The following is a 20010-nucleotide window of genomic DNA, read 5'->3' as shown; positions in this document are numbered from 1 at the left end:
GGCGATTTTGATGCGGAGCTCTGTTTCCGCTGGCGGAGGTTTTCTTTTCAGACTCTGCCTGCTCGGTGAAAACGACGAGTATATTACGTTTCCACAACAGGGAGACGTATCAGGCCGGGTATAACGTTTTGGCTACTTTACGCCTTCGCTAGTAGTTCCAACAACAGCAAAAGCCGTTATTTCGGAAGAGCAGCGGCAAGATCTCAAATTGCTTACCTTAACCTGCCAAAACATCTAAGAGGTCGTTTGGAAGCCAGGCTTTCATTTCGTTTGTAGCATTTGAAAATGAATACATGTATTCATTTCATTTATATTGTAATTTCAGAAATATACACTTGTTTAGTTGCCACAGGAATTGCAAATGACAGCAGAATTCAATATTGAATGTGTAGAGGCTTCCATAGAGAATTGCAAATGACAGGTTTCAGCTTGGAATCATGTTTACCCATGGAGTCATTTTGCTAGAATTCCTAAATGAAATGACAGCACAATTCTGTGGCAACCAAACAGCCCACTTATGGAATTCCAAAATGAATTCCAGGATTCCAGGCCCAAATGATGGATACCAAACGACCTCTAATATATTTTACTCTATTTAGGAACGGATTAGTCACATGCCTGTGTGTTGTTACAGGTGAATAAAACATAAAAGGGCCCATGAAAATAGTAGTAAATTGGTTCATAACAAATAAAAATGAATTTATTTTTGCACTGATTCTCGTCAAACATAAACACAAACTACCAAGCAATTTCTTATTTCACACTGATGTGAGTACGTGTTTGTACACAATATTCTTCCCAGCAAAAAATAATTCTACCATCATGTAACATAGTCTGGTGGGAACTTGTGCTTCTCTTTTTTAGATCAACTGTGCTTCTCTTTTTTAATCTAAAAGGGAACACTTTTACAATTCTAATAACGGGCACACAAGTATCTCAGGTAGAAAGACTCTTTCCAGCACAATGCGGAGTGGAGGAACAGGGAACACCATAGAGCAAACTATCTTTCAGAAAGAAAAAAAAAAACGTAAATTCTATTTTCCAATTCACTTCACATAGAAAAAGTAATACATGGGCAGCTTGACTTCCGCCAAGAGGTAGAGAGGGTCCTTGCTAACTCTGTTGTTCACTCGAGTTCTTCCACATCCTGTGACCAACAATGCCTTTAGAGTGTTATGCGGTGCCGGGCTTTAACCTTGCTCTGATATCTGCATCTTAAAATGGCATGTTTACTTGTATGTTCGACAATAGGAGAAAATAATTTATTAACAAAGAAAATACAACATCCATCAGGTTGCCAAAGTCAAATAATTGGCAAGATAATAGTAGATATCCAAGGATAGAAAGGTAACAATTACATGATCCTCGATTCCGCATAATCAACAGCCAATCGATTAGTACAGTTTCAGGGTGATAACCCCTAGAGTAGCATTGTGGTAGATGGGGAATGGAAATTTAGAATACAAATCTATCAGGGGATACCAGCCATACAGTTTCTAGATACCTAGTTCGGTGGTCCTCTAACTTGAGTCAAAAGTGGTTCAGAGCATATAGTTAGAGGCTTAGAGCCCTGTACAAGTTGCACAAGACCATCATACTGAAAGCTTCACATAACTGTGTACCTTCAATGATGATTACTTGCACATACTTTCAGGTACAATACATGTATTGTCAATTCACAAGCACCACGTGAAATGCATCAAAGTGAACTGAACAATATGAGTTTAAGCCCATGAGTGCTCTCACGGGGTCCAAAATAATGCATCCCTTGCAACCTGACGTCTTACTCCTACCTCTGTTCTACTATTCAGACTAATTACACAATTTCGGAAGGAAAGGAAAATTTTGATTGAAATGCCAAACCACATTAGTCGCTTGTGATGCCAGACTCGAGGGAGGTGAGGCGATGACCTATCCAGAACATGAGCCACACTGCTCCCTTCACTGTTAACTTTTTTTTGAGTTTTCACCGGGGGCGAGCTCAAAGGCTCCCCACCTGAATGGCTTGTATTCATTTTATCCGAGGATCGGGTGAATTCCCCGAAAATTTTTACAGCAGAGGGTTACATGGAGGGACAGGGAGACAGCACCCAATGCAGAATTGCAGAGGGGGTGTGCTCGAGGGGAAGAAGCAGATCACGGCGCAGCATGCCAGCGCCTGGGGAGGAAGAAGGCGAGCCAAATATTGACGTCAGCACGCTTCTCCATAGGGAGACGGCCGCGCCAGAGAACAGCATCGTCGCAGCAGCGTTTCCGGACCAGCTCAATGGAGGGAGCAAGCCTATTGAAGACGACATCATTCCGATGTTTCCAGAGCTGCCACAGACAGAGGAGGCGAAGAGTGGAGGCCGAGCCGGGAGGAGCGGATGGAGGGATGCTGCAAACCGCCGCAGCAGCCTGGCGATGCTCCCCCGGTTGCGCCCCGATAGAGCTCCAGAATTGTCGAGCGAAGCGGCAGCCGAACATAATATGGCTGGCCGTCTCCAGCGTCGCCGCGCAGATGGGACAGGCGCTCACATCAGCAGTGAGGATCTTCTTGCGAAGGAGGTTGCTACAACTCTGGATACGGTCCTTGACGGCGAGCCACCCGAAGAACTTGACTTTCGACGGGGCGTAGTTGTCCCAGATGAGCTCATGCCGCTCGTCAAGAACCCCGCCATAGGAACATAACTTGTAGAGGGCGGAGGTGCTCAGCTTTCCACCGGCCTTGCTGCAGAGCGGGAGCGTGCGCTCGTCGACGCTGTCGGAGAGTTGCACCGAAGACAGAAGCAGCAGAAGGGCCTCACGCTGCCCGGAGGCAACGGTTGATAGGCGCGGAGCAAGCACGGCGTCGAGCCCGTGTGTCAGCACCTGGCGCACCAAAGCGCACTGCAGAGAGCAGTGGGAGAAGAGCTCCGGCATGGCGGTGGCCACAGGTCCAGAGGGAAGCCACCATACCTTCTACTGTTAACTTCAGAAATGACTTTCTCAAAAAAAAAAAAAAAAACTTCAGAAATGACACAAGCCTTTATACCTTCTACAGCCCCGTCACAAGCAGATTTGTTGGCACCCAGGCATTTAGCAGAGCAATCAAAGATGCACAATCATTTTCTAAATGGAGAGGCACATCGTAGAGCCCTGATGCTCATCAACTAATGGCATACCTCATGGTTGCTAAATTAGTAGACAAAGCAAAGAGAGTAGATAGTGGCAGAGAAGAACGAGGATGATGGGGCAGTGGGTTCCAGCCGAAGAAAATTTTGAAACAACATAAACCGAATGGCTAGCGCAACCTGAATCATCTCTTCCTCACACAACTAAAGATTTCTCAATGCAAAATTCAGTAAGATACATCGGCTGTGACAAGAAACTGAGCTGGAAAATTCCATGAGATGCATAACACACTTACAACTGATCGTTATTAAAGAAGCTAGTGGAGGCTCACTCGGTGTGTTCCTCTCCCACCCTATTCTAGACCACATCTAATCAATCTAGAGAACGAATGGAAGGAAACAAGTGGATAAATCAATCATTTATGAGGAGAAAAATAATTAACAGCTACCTAATGCATCGGCGAAGGGAAGAGTGAAGAGACAGAGCTGGTATGCGACCCAGTGGTGGTGTTGTGGCTTCAAGTCAGACTCTCATTCATGGGACCTGAAACGGGCGGTGCGGAGGAAGATAGGATTAGGCTTCACAGCGGCGAGGGCAGTGGTTCATTGATCTGTATAATATAAAACCCAAAAATAATCACATACCTCACGTGAAACTTACCATAATTGGCCTACGGTCTGCATACAGTTCTAACTAATTCATGCTGAACAAATGAGCTTCCACATAAGTGAGAAGAAAAATTAACATCTACAGGGAGAAATACTTCAGTTAACATGTAGGTACAAATGTTAATAGCAGGAAACGAGTTCAAAAAAAAAATGTTAATAGCAGGAATAGGTTGAGCACGAGAGATGAAATTGACAAAAGATCATCGCCCACAGTTAACTCTATTTTGTTGTTTTGTCCTTGAGACTATTTGTAACGGCGATGTTATTCAATAAATAAAGTGCCGGCATTGTCTGAAGAAATATAAAGCAACTACTCCAAAGCATCTGGACATTTCTGCAATTAAGAATAAGGACAAGAACTGAATACAAATGCAATACTGCATCCAGAAATTAAGAAGCTCCCATCACGACAATCCCCAAAAAAGAGTTGTAAACCTAGTATGCTGGTGCAGTTTTCCTGTTTACATAATCCCTTTCCGAAACTGCAGAGTATATGCTTCTGACAAATGAGTAGAAAATATTCATAGCCAGCGAAACTGAACCGAAGAACACAGAGCGGAGCATTCCGAGATGAACATGGCTATGTGCTTTCATTCAGAAATCAGAAATGAAATGGCGGAACTGCAAAAAAGAGCTGGCGAGAGGGGCCGAGTGTGCGCGCGAACCCAAGGTTCAACCCTTTATTTATGATAGGGAAGAAAAGCCCAAAGTAGGGATTCGCGGCCGGCGCCGGGTGGCACCGGCCGCATGGCACCCCATTGCTGGGGGACATGGCCGCAGAACGAGTCTGCCGGGCTCAGAGCTGCCTCTGACCCTGGTTTCAAGCGCACAACACAGCGACCTTACTCTCGGCCAACGCTACCCCCCGAAGCCGGAGTTACAGGTCTGCGCTACTAGACTCGGCGAGAGAACCCGCGAATGGGGCGCTTTTATAGCGCGCGGATTCCGTCCGGAATGGCGAGGTGGGACTAATTACACTCGCTTATGCGTGCAAAGACGAGAGATTACCCGCCTGCCGCCGCCTCTACAGGAGCCGCGCGCCTGCGGGAAGGGAACGGCATGACCGCTGCGGCGGCCACCTACAGCCGCAGGAGTTTACCAGAAAATTTCCACGCCGCCGTGCCACCCTTGCCTCGTCGGTCACGCCGGCGTATCGACCGGTCGGGGCTGCGGAGGTTCGAATTGGTGGCGGCGATTTGATGCGGCACTCTGTTTGCGCAGGCGAATTTTTTACAGTATTTTATTTACAAGCACTTGCTGCTGGGGGAAGAAGACGACGAGTACATCATCCACTCTTGGGCCTTCAGGGTGGGAATTGGCCGGGTCGACCCGGCCCGACCCAAAAAATAAAAGCCCTTGGTCCAGGTCGGCCTCGTAACGGAATCGGATCAGCAGAGCCGGCCTCAAGCGACCCAATGGGTCAGCAGGGCCGATCCACAAAAATTAGTCGCGTCTAAAGATAATCTAATCAACCTGGGGGAAGAAGTCTCTCTGGGCAACGGGGCTTCCACGGCTTTCTGGGTTGATTGTTGGCTTGGGGACCAAACCCTCCAAGAGCGTTTTCCTAACCTCTTCTCTCACTCTACCCGCCCCAACATTAACGTCGCGACCACTCTTTCCCTGGGCCTCCGCAGCTCCCTTGGACCGCGCCTCACGGCTGCCGCGGCTGATGACCTTCGAGCTTTGTCTATCGAGCTGAACTCTGTGGAGCTCCGCCCTGACGCTCCGGACACACGTGACGCTCGCCTCTCTGACAAAAAACTCTCAAACAAATGTTTCTATGTCAACTCTTTCAGCCATTTGCAGATTGATGACGTGGCGCCAACGGTTTGGCGGAGTGCTGCCCCATTAAAGTGCAAGATCTTCTGGCGGCTTGCTCGGAAAAGGCGTCGCCCACTAACGAGCGACGGTTTCGACACCACCTTTCTACCTCTGCCGCTGTCTCTCCCGCAACCCGGATGAAGATGTGGACCACCTCCTGCTCTTACGCCCCCGTGCAACGAAATCTGGGACTACTTCCTCCAAAATTTCAACCCAAGCATGTACACGGGGTTCTCTGACTTCTGCCTCGGACGGAACTGCACCTACGAGGAATCCACCATCAACACTGCCATCGCCTGGAACATCTGGAAGCGGAGAAACGCAAGGACCTTCAATGGCGTAGTTGAAAATTTTTCACTTGTATCTCGCCGTTGTATTGAGGATATTAGGCTCTGGGCCTATAGATGCACCACCCCCTCCTCTACCTCCTTTCTTAATTCTTGGTGTAATGGGTATGATCCCCCCTGAACTCTCTAGGCTAGCTCTCTCTCTGCCCCTCTGCCCCTCTCAAGCTATGTAATGAAACCCGTTCCGCAGCTTTGATATATAATTGTTCAGGCTGGCGTAAGCCCGCCGTAGCCCAGGTCAAAAAATAATCAACCTTGGTCAGTACAATCAGATGTCTATTTCAGTAGTTGGGCACTTGAGCAGAGACTAGCAGAAATGCCCGTGCGTTGCAACGGGATCAGCTTCATGATATTTTGTATGTAGTTCCAGCAGGTAATACGACATTGCAAGGTACCAATGACGAAATACGACATAATTTTTTTAATAATCATGTACTCCAGTCATATAAAATCAAGTTACATGAGTAAACAAATGTAAAAATTAATGAACAGACAAAGAAAAATATGTCCTTTAGATTCTTGCATTTGTCGAAGCCAGCGGCCAGTAACGCACGCCAAATAAATAAAAGTGCACGAAAATAAAGGTTTCCAGTCAAAGTTGACTATATATTACAAGTTCAAATGAAAACGGTTATATTTCATCCAAACCCTAGCCTCTCGTCCCCCTGCTCCGCCTCATTGTCCTCCTCCTCTAGTTGCGCCGCCAACGCATCCGCCCGCGCCCCCTAGGCCGCCTCCACCTCCATTAAGGTCTCCTCGCCTCGCTTTTCGTTGTGTCGAGCGTGCACATCTTGTCTCATCGCCACTGGGGCCGACTGCGTTGTTGATTCTCAACAATTATCTCTCTTTATAATCATGCACCATGCTTAGCCGGGCAGAGCCCAACACTCATGCTTATAATTAGCTCGCATCACATACCCACATCTTCAAACCAAACAACCGTGCTGCTTCTCGATGATCCCTAACTCAGCTCGGTGATACTCCACAATGTGCCAACGTATATAAACCGGTGAGTGTTAATGTAAGGGAGCAATGTGGGACTAAAACTGTTAGGATTTAATTAATAGGTTAATTAAAGGGGTAATCCTCCCTCATGTAATTCTCTATGTTGATTGGTTGGTCAAGAGACACAACTCTTCCTCACACCTCTTCCAACGGACGTGACCCATATTCGCGTCCCTTCCCCTTGTATATAAGTTGTGAATTATCAATGGAACACCATAGTTGAATCATGCTGCATCTCTCGTTTCTCTCTCGATTACTCACAACACGTTATCAGCACGCTCTACATCCGAGCGATTTCGAGAACAGCAGAACATTGCTGGAAAGGAAAAGAAGAAAGACGAGTCACTCAACTAGGCGCTTCCTCTCGTGAAGCAGAGGTGCTTATCTTTCCCAATTTGTTGATACAATTGGAAGAACAGAGAAGAACAACAGGAAGTAACCACCCCCTGCCTTTCACGGAAAAGAGGGCGTTGGCCCAAAATCGATCGGTAAGAACATCATCGATTTCATCTCGAAAACTGAGGTGAGAATTTTTTTTGCTTCCCTGTCAATTTCCGCGGCCATGATCGATTGCGTCTGCCCCACCGTCCAATGGAGAAGTGGCTACTCGCCGCCCCTCGGGATCGTGGACGCCGCACCATCACGGAGCGGCAGCGGCCGCGACCTTCGCTCCGGTTCCTTGCGGAGCAATTGCCTCAGAGGCCTCGTGCTTCTGAGCGGCTGCCCCCGACACTGCAGCCCGACGCGGCCGTAGTCCATGCCATGGCGTGGCAGATGACGAGTCCCAGCCAGAGGCCATGGCGGCCGCCGCACCTCCAACTCGACGCGACTGCGGCTGGCCCTCACCAGACCCGAGGTGATGAGGCTCGTGCCCGCGGCCTCCGAGGCGGCCCCCCGCAATGAAGCGGCGCGTCCGTCGCCCTGCGCATCGACCAAGAGGCTAAGCTGTACCAATCTCTCGACTGGTAACCGCTCAGCGCACTCGGAAACGTGGAGCCTGGCGGCGCTCGGCCTGGCAAACGGTGTGACCCCTGCCTTCGCCTCCCTGGCGGATCCTCCGACAGGACGATCCTGGCGGGAGCGGCTCCAGCCGCCGGTGATTTTGGCCGACGCGGCGGCAGGGACGCGTGCGGGTAGTGGTCTGGGCGTTGGCCGCATGTCGGTCGAGTGGAAAAATTGGGGACTAATGCGATGCGTGGTGGCCGCCGCTGTGTGCTCGCTCTCCTTATCCTCTCGTACACATAGACTGGTCCTAGGCAGGCAGCTCAAGGTGACCCATCACCCCCACCCAGCATGTACGTGGGGTTGAGCCACCTGGTCCTCCTAATTTACAAAACGAGCAAATCACTAACAGCAGTTTTAACAGTGATACAATTTCTGTTTTAGACTCTGTTAAATTCAGTACATGTATGTTGTATTGTGAACCTGCTGAGTACCATGTATTCCAGGGCAATGTGATGTGATATATATTTCTATGTTCCCTACATATTATGATTATCACATCCATTAATTTGCAATTGAGATTTCTAATTTCTTGCAAATGAGAATCAGTTCATCGTATTAATTGAGTATTTGGCTTAATACGAGCACGAATTGATAAATGCAAAATTCGAAGTGAACCTCTTCAAAATTGATGTTTTGGGATCATATTGTAGTGTGTGGATCTACTGCATCACAGATTATCTTCACTACTAGGATTGCTTTACAAAGTAATCTCCCATACATCCTATTAAGTTATGACATAAGGCACTAGAACTAGGAGTATCTACTGATTCCATCAGATTATACTCTCTAGTGCTGAGAGACGGACTCCAAAATTTCTTTTGAAGATTATCTACAAAGTGTCATACTTAACAATTTGAGGTTCACACTAATGATTTCAAGCCAACGCCTAAATCTTTATTAATTTTGCAAAGTTCATTACAACATAACCATGATGGTTTTTGATTTACCAATTGTAAATTAATAATCTCTGGTTCACCCACGTAAATAAATGATGGCCGAAAAAGGATTTGAGGCATTTGCCCTCAATGGCCACAACTACACTACATGGAACATGACCATCAAGATCACTCTTGCGTTTCATGGGATAATGCGTGCAATCCAAGCCTCACAGGATTCACCTCCGACTGGAGCCACACCGCTGACAGAAGAGTAAAATTATGTTATCATGTACATCACAAGGCAACATACATCCAGATCGAGTGTGAATGCTATACGCATATGACAGAGGAATGCCACACCACCAACATCTGGTTATTCTGTATTAACAATCCCTAGCATGCAAAGGACCTCAGGAAAAAAGGTTTGAAGCTTACTTCAACCTTCATCCATATTGCACTAATAGAGATGGTTGTTCGCGAGATGTTTCTCTTCAAAATTGCAACACCATGACTCTCTAGCGGTCACAAGACCCTATGGGCACGGAGAACATGATCATTGAGTATGCCTCAACCGACATGTTTGGAGACGTTAACTAGTCTCATTATCTCCTTAGTGATCGATTTATTCATGTCCATTTTTGTTGTTGTAATAGAACATATATATTGTATTTCACAATATATTGTATCAGCACTCTGGTATGAATATGATTGAATGTCTTCTATATATTTGATAAAGGTTTCTGCAATAGAAACTCTCCAATTCGATATATAGATTTCTACGGGATTCAATCCAATGGATGAGGTACAAGTATTTCAAAAGGTACCCTCTCTATTGTTTGGATTGTACTACACGTACATCCAACCCGTAGCACATGTTGCCCATAAATCAGTTTCATTGGTCATGATTTGCATGAAGCTAAGTTTCCTTAATAATTTGATATTATGTATCTCATTTTGAGGTTCTTATATACCTCAATATCAAAGATGGATCACTGAAGTCCCTCGATCAAATGCATTCGAGGTGATATTTGTGGCCTCTTCCAACCATAGTGTGGACTGAAAATGAATTATAATCAATTCAAATGGACAATGATACAAAATTCTCTTTATGTGCCTCCAATAATTATTGCATGGCTTTCGAAGATTGGAGTTCAGCACTTTGTCACATATGTCCATACACAAAAAGTTTGGTTGAATATGTGAGCAAGAGGATCGGGCTCGTTGCACGACCTTTGTTAATGAGTTGAAATTTTACCAACTTCACGTTGGAGTCATGCGGCTTTACACACCCTTGACTAACTAACTGCATATCGCAGAACTTCCCCTCTGCAATTCATACGTGGAAATCCTCCGAGCATTTCCCATCTGCGTAAGTTCGGAATCGCTTCACGCGTACCGATCTCACCACCGCAGCGTACATCATAGGCCCACAAATTAGGGATCTATGTGGGGTACAGATCTCCGTCGATCACTAAGTACCTTGAACTTCTCATAAGGGATCCGTTCATAGCCTCGTACGCTGATTGCAAATATTGAAGGATGGATATTTCCAGGCATTAGGGGGAGATTTCAAGTACCAAATAGAATGCCAGGAAATCATTTGGAACTCCACGTTCCTCCTCATGTCCACGTACTCAAGAATATAGACTATACGTCTAGGATTCACAAATTTGCAACACTTTGCAAATAACCTGCCAGATTTATTTACTGATTAGAAGGTGATATATAATCCTTTAATCCGGCTAGAAATGCGCCCGAAAGAGTGGAGGTACCAATAAAAACCACTCAACTTCGTATCTCTGAAAAAGAGGAGGAGTAGTACGGCCTCTAACCAGGATCTAGCTTCCTACAAGCAACAAGGTAAAACGAGGAGAAATCCTCCGAATCGGTAAATACATATCAACCTAGCGTTGACTAACACCTTATGGGTAGTATACACCCAGTGGAAGGGAAACCTCCACAACCCAGCTTCAGCTTGCACACACTGGCTGGGACATCGGAACACCCGGACTCACGCGTATTGGGAAATCACGAAGAGTCATCATGGGTGCTTGAGATTTCCTCCAACTATATCGATTCTGGAGAATCATATGACTAAAGCCTACAAATGTCGACAATATTTCTCTTGTATGATTGCAAACATCTTTCACAATGATTCAGATCCAAAGACCATGGCCATGGCAGAGTGTAAACCACTTTCTCGGACTGAAACAAACGAAGGATGCAATCCAAGCAGAATTAGCCTCGCTCCTCCAAATGAATTCCCTATGCGGTTCAATATGTTCTCTTCCAGCAACGGAATGAGATAACAAGGTGGTGAAAAAGCAAGGCTTGTAGCACAAGGTCGGATTTACGCAGAGATCCGAGACCTAATCTCCAGATACGAGTGAAATCCTATTTCCGATACATTATATCATTGGCAGTACAAAATCATCTATCTATGCAGTTGATAGATGTAGTGACTACATATCCATGTGAATCACTAGATTTGGACATGTATGGTTCCCGATGGAATCTCAATCCGAATCGAAATGCAAATGCAACATGTATTGTGTAAAATTAATAAGTCACAACATGGCTTATTATTGTCGGTATATTTTGGTACAACCTATGCAGTGAGTTCCTTATAGACATGGATTACTCCTACAATGATGATTACCCATGTGTGTTTGTCATACACAAGGATCACTCTTGCAATGACGAAGCACGTGATCATCTAAAAGACGGAATTTGAGATGAAGGATTTGGTGAAACCCAAACAGTGCTTGATATTACAAGTCGAGCTACTTCACTCAAGTATTAGGGTACACCAAGTTGCCTATATCATAAATATTGGAGAAACTTAAAATGGACAAGTCATATCCATCTCCCATACCGGTTGTTCGATCTCTAGACGTAGAGAAAGATTCACTCAAACCACGAGATGATGTAGAACGAATGTTGGGACTTGAAGTTCCATATCTCAGTGCCATTGGACCCACCAACAACAGTTGGTTGGGAATCAAGAATATCTTTCGATATCTCCAAGGCACCCCACATTACTTGATATATTCTTATAATTTCAGAGCAATCTGAACTCCAATATCATCAGGATACACTGATGTTGGCTACTTGAATGATCCCCACAATGTGTACCAACTTGGTAGAATTGACACTTCGGTGACTACACCTACCAATCATTCTGAAATACAAAGCCGCGTCAACACGTGTAGCTTTACGGAGTGATAAACCACATACATAAGTCATGTGGTATTGGTTCTCTTGAATCATCAACCATTATCTACACAGATAATGTTGCTTGTGTTGCATGGATGCAAACATGATACATCAAGAGCAATATCACTAAGCATATTGCCTCTAGATTGTTTTATCTCCATGAACTTCAGAAGAGTTGGAGAATAAACATCTAGCAAGTCAAATCACACAATACTGTTGCTGATTTGTTCATGAAGTCTCTACCAGCTTCAACATTCCAGAAGTATTTTACGGAATCGGTATGCGACGGCTTCCAAATTTGCAAGAATCAGGGGGAGTATCTTCCTGAATCAATCATGTTCAAAGCATCATATTACACTCTTTTTCCCTTTATGAGTTTACTACACAGGTTCTCATCAAGGTTTTTAATGAGGTAATATCAACACAAGATGATATGTCATATTTTCTGTTTTCCCCAACGGGGTTTTTAGGAAAGTATATACGACATGTATTGTTCTCTAAACTCTATGGGTTTTTCCCTTTTTACAAGGTTTTTCTCATATTGAGTTAACAAAGAGACAATACCAATTATATGCTGTGTCATTTTCTCCTTATTTTTCCACTGGGTTTTGAAGGAGTTTTAACAGCATATCTAACCATTATATGTTGCACCATTTTCTCCTTATTTTCCCACTGGGTTTCAAGGAGTTTTAGCAACATAACATACACACAACTCTCCTCGTATTTTTCCCACAGGGTTTTTAGAGGAGATGATTCCAAAGATGATTCTAGAGATGACCAAGCACAAGGACAAGGAAGGATTAGGGGGAGTGTTAGGATTTAATTAATAGGTTAATTAAAGGGGTAATCCTCCCTCATGTAATTCTCTATGTTGATTGGTTGGTCAAGAGACACAACTCTTCCTCACACCTCTTCCAACGGACGTGACCCATATTCGCGTCCCTTCCCCTTGTATATAAGTTGTGAATCATCAATGGAACACCATAGTTGAATCATTTTGTTGCATCTCTCGTTTCTCTCTCGATTACTCACAACAAAAACGTTTGACATATCAGCACCGTGTCGGCAGCGTCTGATCGAGCTATCAATCTGATTCCTATTCCTATGTGTCATGGGCTCGCGTGATTGGAAATGTTTTGGGCCATATGACACATCCAAGGACAAACACACAAAAAAAAGGTAAACTAATCCAAACAGAAGTTGTGGGCCGTGTAATTATGCAGCCTAGTGCGTGGCTTCTCTCGAGGTGAATACCTCGTCGTCTCACCACCAGCGGAATCAGAGCGGACCAGGGCAATGAGGGGAGAAGAATCGACCACGTGAGGCGTTGACTCCATCCAGCGTGTGGTTTCTGCCCGAGATGCGTCTATCATTGAACATAAATCCACCAACCGACGCCAATTCCACCGGAATCCGCCTCCCCAGCCGCCGGAACTACCGGGAATCCGTCTCCCCAGCTAACGGAGCTGGTCGCCGGAACGCCTGCTGCGATGGGGGCGCCTCCGGGAGTGGAGCTTGCGGGTGGACTGGAGCAAGAGGAAGGGGAGGCGAGGGCGATGTCCGTCTGTTTCCCCGTTGGCCGCCATGGCTCTACCCTTGCTGGCAGTAGCCTCCTCTACATCTTCTTCATTCTGCCACCGCACGAGAGAGAATCAGGAGAAATTGACGTTAAGCGCGAGCCGCGAGGGGAGGTTCCCCTGCTCCTGGTCACCCTCCCGCCTGCGCGTGCTGCTTCCGGCGCCGCTCCTTCTCGCCGCCGTGCTCACTTCCCGCCTGCGCGTACTGGTGAGGGGGATTGGGACGGGACAGAGCCAGCACCCGGGACCAGAGCGGGAGGCGGATCTGCAGGGTCGCGGTGGGGAGGAGGAAAGACTAAAACTGAAACCAAAGAAAACGAAACAAACCGAACCGGTATCAGGGCAGTTGATGTATTATGCGATTTGGTGGGAGGGTAAAACCGTCCAAAAAAATGTTGGACGAAAATTTTGGCAGAAACCTTAGCTCCTTTATTATTAGGTATAGATACAGTCTGGGTGGATTAAGGATGACAATAGACAGGGTAGAGCAATACCATACCCATACCCGTATAGTTAATGGTATAAACTTCTACTCATACCCGTACCCATGGATATAAAATTTTACCCATACCCATATCCGACGGGTATCCGTATCCATTGGATACCCGGTGGGTAGGTTAAATTGTACGAAGGTCAATCACAATTTTACATTCATCATTAACAAATTCGATTAAAAAAATTAATTATCTCAACTCAATAACATGTAGTTGAGTATATAACAATTAACATAATATAAAAATAACATTCTCATATTCTAACTCATAAGTCAACAAAAATAGTTATTCGATAATAAATGGGCAGGGTATGGGTATACCCGCGGGTACGAGGCTATACTCGTGCCCTGCCCATGACTTAACGGGCAGGGTATGGGTAGGTAGTACCCATACTCTGCCCATGCGGGTACGGTACCCGAGGGTACCCGTACCCGTGGGTAAAATTGCCATCCTTAAACGCCCGTCACGACGTCGACTAGGCCGAGCCCGAGCGCTGCCGCCATGGCCCCCGACGCAGCGCCATGCCCTGGCCCAGAGGCGCGCCACCGCGTTCGCCCCGCCGCGCAAGGGAAACGAAGATGCCCCGCCGTCGCTGGGGCTTTGCCTGGTCGAGCCCCCGTGGCAACGGCGAGGAAGGAGGAAGGAGGACGGAGTAGGGGTGGGGGTGGGAGGGACGGCGGAATCTAGGGTTCCTCCCAGCCGCCACGCGGGGGCGACACGGGAGGGGTCACAAGTAGCTGTATCAGGAAGTGGACATGTAAACATTGAAAGTATATCGCTTTTCTCCCCTCGAAAGCAACAACTACTACTACTGCTTCAATTACTACTGCCAGCTCCTCATATGAAGTTTTGGCCCGCCGTAGTTACGACAAAAAAAAAATGTTACTCCGTGTGATCTCAAAGTGGTGAACTTTCAAAGAAATTATTATGTTGTGTTTTGTTCTGGCTAGCTCCACAAACAAATCATGAATCATCATCCGATGATATGATTGTTGCTCGTGCCTTGTTGGCGTATCGGTGCATCTTGACCTCGACGGTTACGATATAGGGTTCTGTGTTGTATACTAGTTATTTATTCTTTTACCCGAATGTGTTCCTAAATATAAGATATATAGTTTTTTGAGAAAAATCCAGAATACAAAGTGTATTGCGTTGCTCCACTTATATGGATAATATTTTAAGAATTTGATTCCTTATATTGTGCAAAGTTCTCCTTTAGTTCACGTCAATTGCCTAGAGTTAATCCTAGCCAAATATGATGTAATTTTTTCTAAATGTGTGTTTATTTTAATTTCATGCCAAAAACTATATGGCATATATTTGGGAAGGATGGAGTATTATTTAGTTAATGTGTAGTACTAAAATGTATTAAATATTTGGACCGAAAGGTAATTATCTCGAGGTCTAATGAAATCACTGAAAAGTGAATTCCGGTGAAATTACAGTCAAAAAAAATTCGGCGAAATCTCACTGAACGTGATTTCAATTATGAATCGATCGTATTCGAGAGTACGTGTATGTAGCTCCAAAAACAAGCAAGGAAAATAAGTGCTCACCCACTGATCCATAATTTGACTCCGATTCGTTTTGACCTCCACTTGCATCGGCAGTTCTCAATAGCAATTGTTGAATGTAATATTGAGAAGCAACCGAGAGAGATAGCAAATGATTCAATTATATTGTTCCATTGATGATTCGCAACTTATATACAAGGGGAAGGGACGCGAATATGGGTCACGTCCGTTGGAAGAGGTGTGAGGAAGAGTTGTGTCTCTTGACCAACCAATCAACATAGAGAATTACATGAGGGAGGATTACCCCTTTAATTAACCTATTAATTAAATCCTAACACTCCCCCTAATCCTTCCTTGTCCTTGTGCTTGGTCATCTCTAGAATCATCTTTGGAATCATCTCCTCTAAAAACCCTGTGGGAAAAATACGAGGAGAGTTGTGTGTATGTTATGTTGCTAAAACTCCTTGAAACCCAGTGGGAAAATAAGGAGAAAATGGTGCAACATATAATGGTTAGATATGCTGTTAAAACTCCTTCAAAACCCAGTGGGAAAATAAGGAGAAAATGACACAACATATAATTGGTATTGTCTCTTTGTTAACTCAATATGAGAAAAACCTTGTAAAGGAAAAAACCCATAGAGTTTAGAGAACAATATATGTCGTATATACTTTCCTAAAAACCCCGTTGGGGAAAACATAAAATATGACATATCATCTTGTGTTGATATTACCTCATTAAAAACCTTGATGAGAACCTGTGTAGTAAACTCATAAAGGGAAAAAGAGTGTAATATGATGCTTTGAACATGATTGATTCAGGAAGATACTCCCCCTGATTCTTGCAATTTTGGAAGCCGTCGCATACCAATTCCATAAAATACTTCTGGAACGTTGAAATTGGTAGAGACTCCGTGAACAAACCAACAACATTATTGTGTGATTTGACTTGCAAGATGTTTATTCCCCAACTCTTCTGAAGTTCATGGAGATAAAACAATCTAGAGGCAATATGCTTAGTGATATTGCTCTTGATGTATCATGTTTGCATCCATGCAACACAAGCAACATTATCTATGTAGATAATGATTGATGGTTCAAGAGAACCAATATCACATGACTCATATATGTGGTTTATCATTCCGTAAAGCTACACGTGTTAACACGGCTTTGTATTTTAGAATGATTGGTAGGTGCAGTCACCAGAGTCTGTCTCGAAGACATCAATGGAGCGACAATTCTACCATGTTGATACACATTGTGGGGATCATTCAAGTAGCCAACATCAGTGTATCCTGATGATATTGGAGTTCAGATTTCTCTGAAATTACAAGAATATGTCAAGTAATGTGTGGTGCCTTGGAGATATTGAAACATATTCTTGATTTCCAACCAATTGTGTTGGTGGGTCCAATGGCACTAAGATATAGAACTTCAAGTTCCAATATCCCTTCTACATCATCCCGTGGTTTGAGTGAATCTTTCTCTACGTCTAGAGATCGAACAACCGGCATGGGAGATGGATATGACTTGTCCTTTTTAAGTTTCTCCAATATTTATAATATAGGCAACTTGGTGTACCATAATACTTGAGTGAAGTAGCTCGACTTGTAGTATCAAGCACTGTTTGGGTTAAACCAAATTCTTCATCTCAAATTCCGTCATTAGGATGATCACGTGCTTCATCATTGCAAGAGAAATACTTGTGTATGACAAAAACTCATGAGTAATCATCATTGCAGGAGTAATCCTTGTGTATAAGGAACTCACTACGTCGGTTGTACCAAAATATACCGACAACAATAAGTCATATTCCGACTTAAAGATTTACACAATACATGTTGCATGTCTCTTTCGATTCGGATTGTGGTTCCATAGAGAACCATACATGTCCAAATCTAGTGATCCACATCGATGTGTGGTCGCTACATCTATCAACTGCATAGATAGATGATTTTGTACCGCTAATGATATAATGTATCGGAAATAGGATTTCACTCGCATATGGAGATTAGGTCTCAGATCTCTGCGTAAATCTGACCTTGTGCTACAAGCCTTGCTTTCTCACCACCTTGTTATGTCATTCCGTTGCTGGAAGAGAACGTATTGAATCGCATAGGGAATTCATTTGAGGAGCGAGGCTAATTCTTCTTGGATTGCATCCTTCGATTGTTTCAGTCCAAGCAAGTGGTTTACACTCTGCCATGGCCATGGTCTTTGGATCTGAATCATTATGAAGGATGTTTGCAATCATACAAGAGAAATATTGTCGACATTTGTAGTCTTTAATCATATGATTCTCCAGAATCAATATAGTTGGAGGAAATCTCCCAAGCACCCATGATGACTCTTCGTGATTTCCCAATACGCGTGAGTCCGGGTGTTCCGATGTCCCAACCAGTGTGTGCAAGCTGAAGCTGGGTTGTGGAGGTTTCCCTTCCACTGGGTGTATACTACCCATCAGGTGTTTATCAACGCTAGGTTGATATGCATTTACTGATTCAGAGGATTTCTCCTCGTCTTTCCTTGTTGCTTGTAGGAAGCTAGATCCTGGTTAGAGGCCGTAATACTCCCCCTCTTTTAAGAAATAGGGAGTTGAGTGGTTTTTATTGGTACCTCCACTCTTTCGAGCACATTTCTAGCCGGATTAAAGGATTATATATCACCTTTGAGATCAGTAAATGAATATGGCAGGTTATTTGCGAACTGTTGCAAATTTGGGAATCCTAGACGTATAGTCTATATTCTTGAGTACGTGGACATGAGGAGGAACGTGGAGTTCCAAATGATTTCCTGGCATTCTATTTGGTACTTGAAATCTCCCCCTAATGCCTGGAAATATCCATCCTTCAATATTTGCAATCAGCGTACGAGGCTATGAACGGATCCCTTATGAGGAGTTCAAGGTACTTAGTGATCGATGAAGATATGTACCCCACATAGATCCCTAATTTGTGGGCCTATGATGTACGCTGCGGTGGTGAGATTGGTACGCGTGAAGCGATTCCGAACTTACGCAGATGGAAAATGCTCGAAGGATTTCCACGTATCAATTGCAGAGGGGAAGTTCTGCGATATGCAGTTAGTTAGTCAAGGGTGTGTAAAGCCGCATGACTCCAACGTGAAGTTGGTAAAATTTCAACTCATTAACAAAGGTCATGCAACGAGCCCGATCCTCTTGCTCAGATATTCAACCAAACTTTTGTGTATGAACATATTTGACAAAATGCTGAAGTTCAATCTTCGAAAGCCGTGCAATAATTATTGGAGGCACGTGAAGAGAATTCTGCATCATTATCCATTTGAATTGATTATAATTCATTTTTTTGTCCATACAACGGTTGGATGAGACCACAAATATCTTCTCGAATGCATTCGATCGAGGGACTTAAGTGATCTAGCTTTGATCTTGAGGTATATGCATGAGAAGCTCAAAATGAGCTACATAACCCGATGATTGAGGAAGCTTAGCTTCATGCAAATCATGACCAATGAAATTGATTTATTTGCAACATGTGCTACGGGTTGGATGTACGTGTAGTACAATCCAAACAATAGAGAGGGTACCTTGTTCCTCATCCATTTCATTGAACCCCGTAGAAATCTATATATCGAATTGGAGAGTTTCTATTGTAGAAATCTTTATCAAATATATAGAAGACATTTAATCTTATTTATACCAGAGTGCTGATACAATATATTGTGAAATACAATATATATATTCTATTACAACAACAAAAATGGACATGAATAAATCGATCACTAAGGAGATAATGAGACTAGTTAAAGTCTCCGAACATGTCGGTTCATGTTCTCCGTGCCCATAGGGTCCTGTGACCGCTAGAGAGTCATGGTGTTGCAATGTTGAAGAGGAACATCTCGCGAACAATCATCTCTATTACTGCAATCTGAATGAAGGTTGAATATTTCCAGGCATTAGGGGGAGATTTCAAGTACCAAATAGAATGCCAGGAAATCATTTGGAACTCCACGTTCCTCCTCATGTCCACGTACTCAAGAATATAGACTATACGTCTAGGATTCCCAAATTTGCAACAGTTCGCAAATAACCTGCCATATTCATTTACTGATTTCAAAGGTGATATATAATCCTTTAATCCGGCTATTAATTACTCCCTCTGGTCTCTTTTAATTGACTCGGATTTAGCACAACTTTATACTAAATCTGAGTCAATTAAATAGGACCGGAGGGAGTAAATCCTAACAGCAACGAAACACCGCTGCAGCTGAGTAGACCGGTCGCGGCCGGCCGCCAGGGAAGCTTGGCGCCAACGTAACCCTGGAAGTCAAAGATCCGTGGTGGACACGAACTTGGAAAAAACGTTTCCGGACCCAACCACGGCACGTGCGGCCTGCGCAGGAGGAGGACCCG

General features: G+C 44.4%; 1 protein-coding gene across 10 annotated transcripts; it reads right to left on the bottom strand.

Annotated features, from left to right (window-relative positions):
• Positions 1-744: 744 nt before the first annotated feature.
• Positions 745-4987, bottom strand: LOC127342563 (uncharacterized). 10 transcript variants are annotated; one of them, XR_007876732.2, is made up of 3 exons: positions 3738-4987; positions 3542-3636; positions 745-1214 (listed from the first exon to the last, which is right to left on the bottom strand). XR_007876732.2 is itself a non-coding variant. In XM_071828155.1 (3 exons), exon 3 carries the CDS (start codon positions 2899-2901, stop codon positions 2137-2139), a length of 765 nt encoding a protein of 254 aa, XP_071684256.1. In that variant the 5' UTR covers positions 2902-3636; positions 3738-3840; positions 4770-4987; the 3' UTR covers positions 1229-2136. The 10 variants fall into 10 exon arrangements, 6 of the variants coding, with proteins under 6 accessions (XP_071684256.1, XP_071684258.1, XP_071684257.1 ...); XR_011755451.1 differs by having other exon boundaries at positions 3754-4987; XR_007876733.2 differs by having other exon boundaries at positions 745-1208; positions 3754-4987.
• Positions 4988-20010: the final 15023 nt, after the last annotated feature.

The sequence above is a fragment of the Lolium perenne genome, chromosome 3 (assembly GCF_019359855.2).
Source record: "Lolium perenne isolate Kyuss_39 chromosome 3, Kyuss_2.0, whole genome shotgun sequence".
NCBI lineage: Eukaryota > Viridiplantae > Streptophyta > Magnoliopsida > Poales > Poaceae > Lolium > Lolium perenne.
Note: the sequence above shows the minus strand (reverse complement) of the source record. Positions and strands in the feature narration are given on the sequence as shown.

Excerpts from the sequence above, each read along its gene's own strand:
- LOC127342563 (XM_051368538.1), bottom strand. The coding sequence starts at position 2,901 with ATGCCGGAGCTCTTCTCCCACTGCTCTCTGCAGTGCGCTTTGGTGCGC.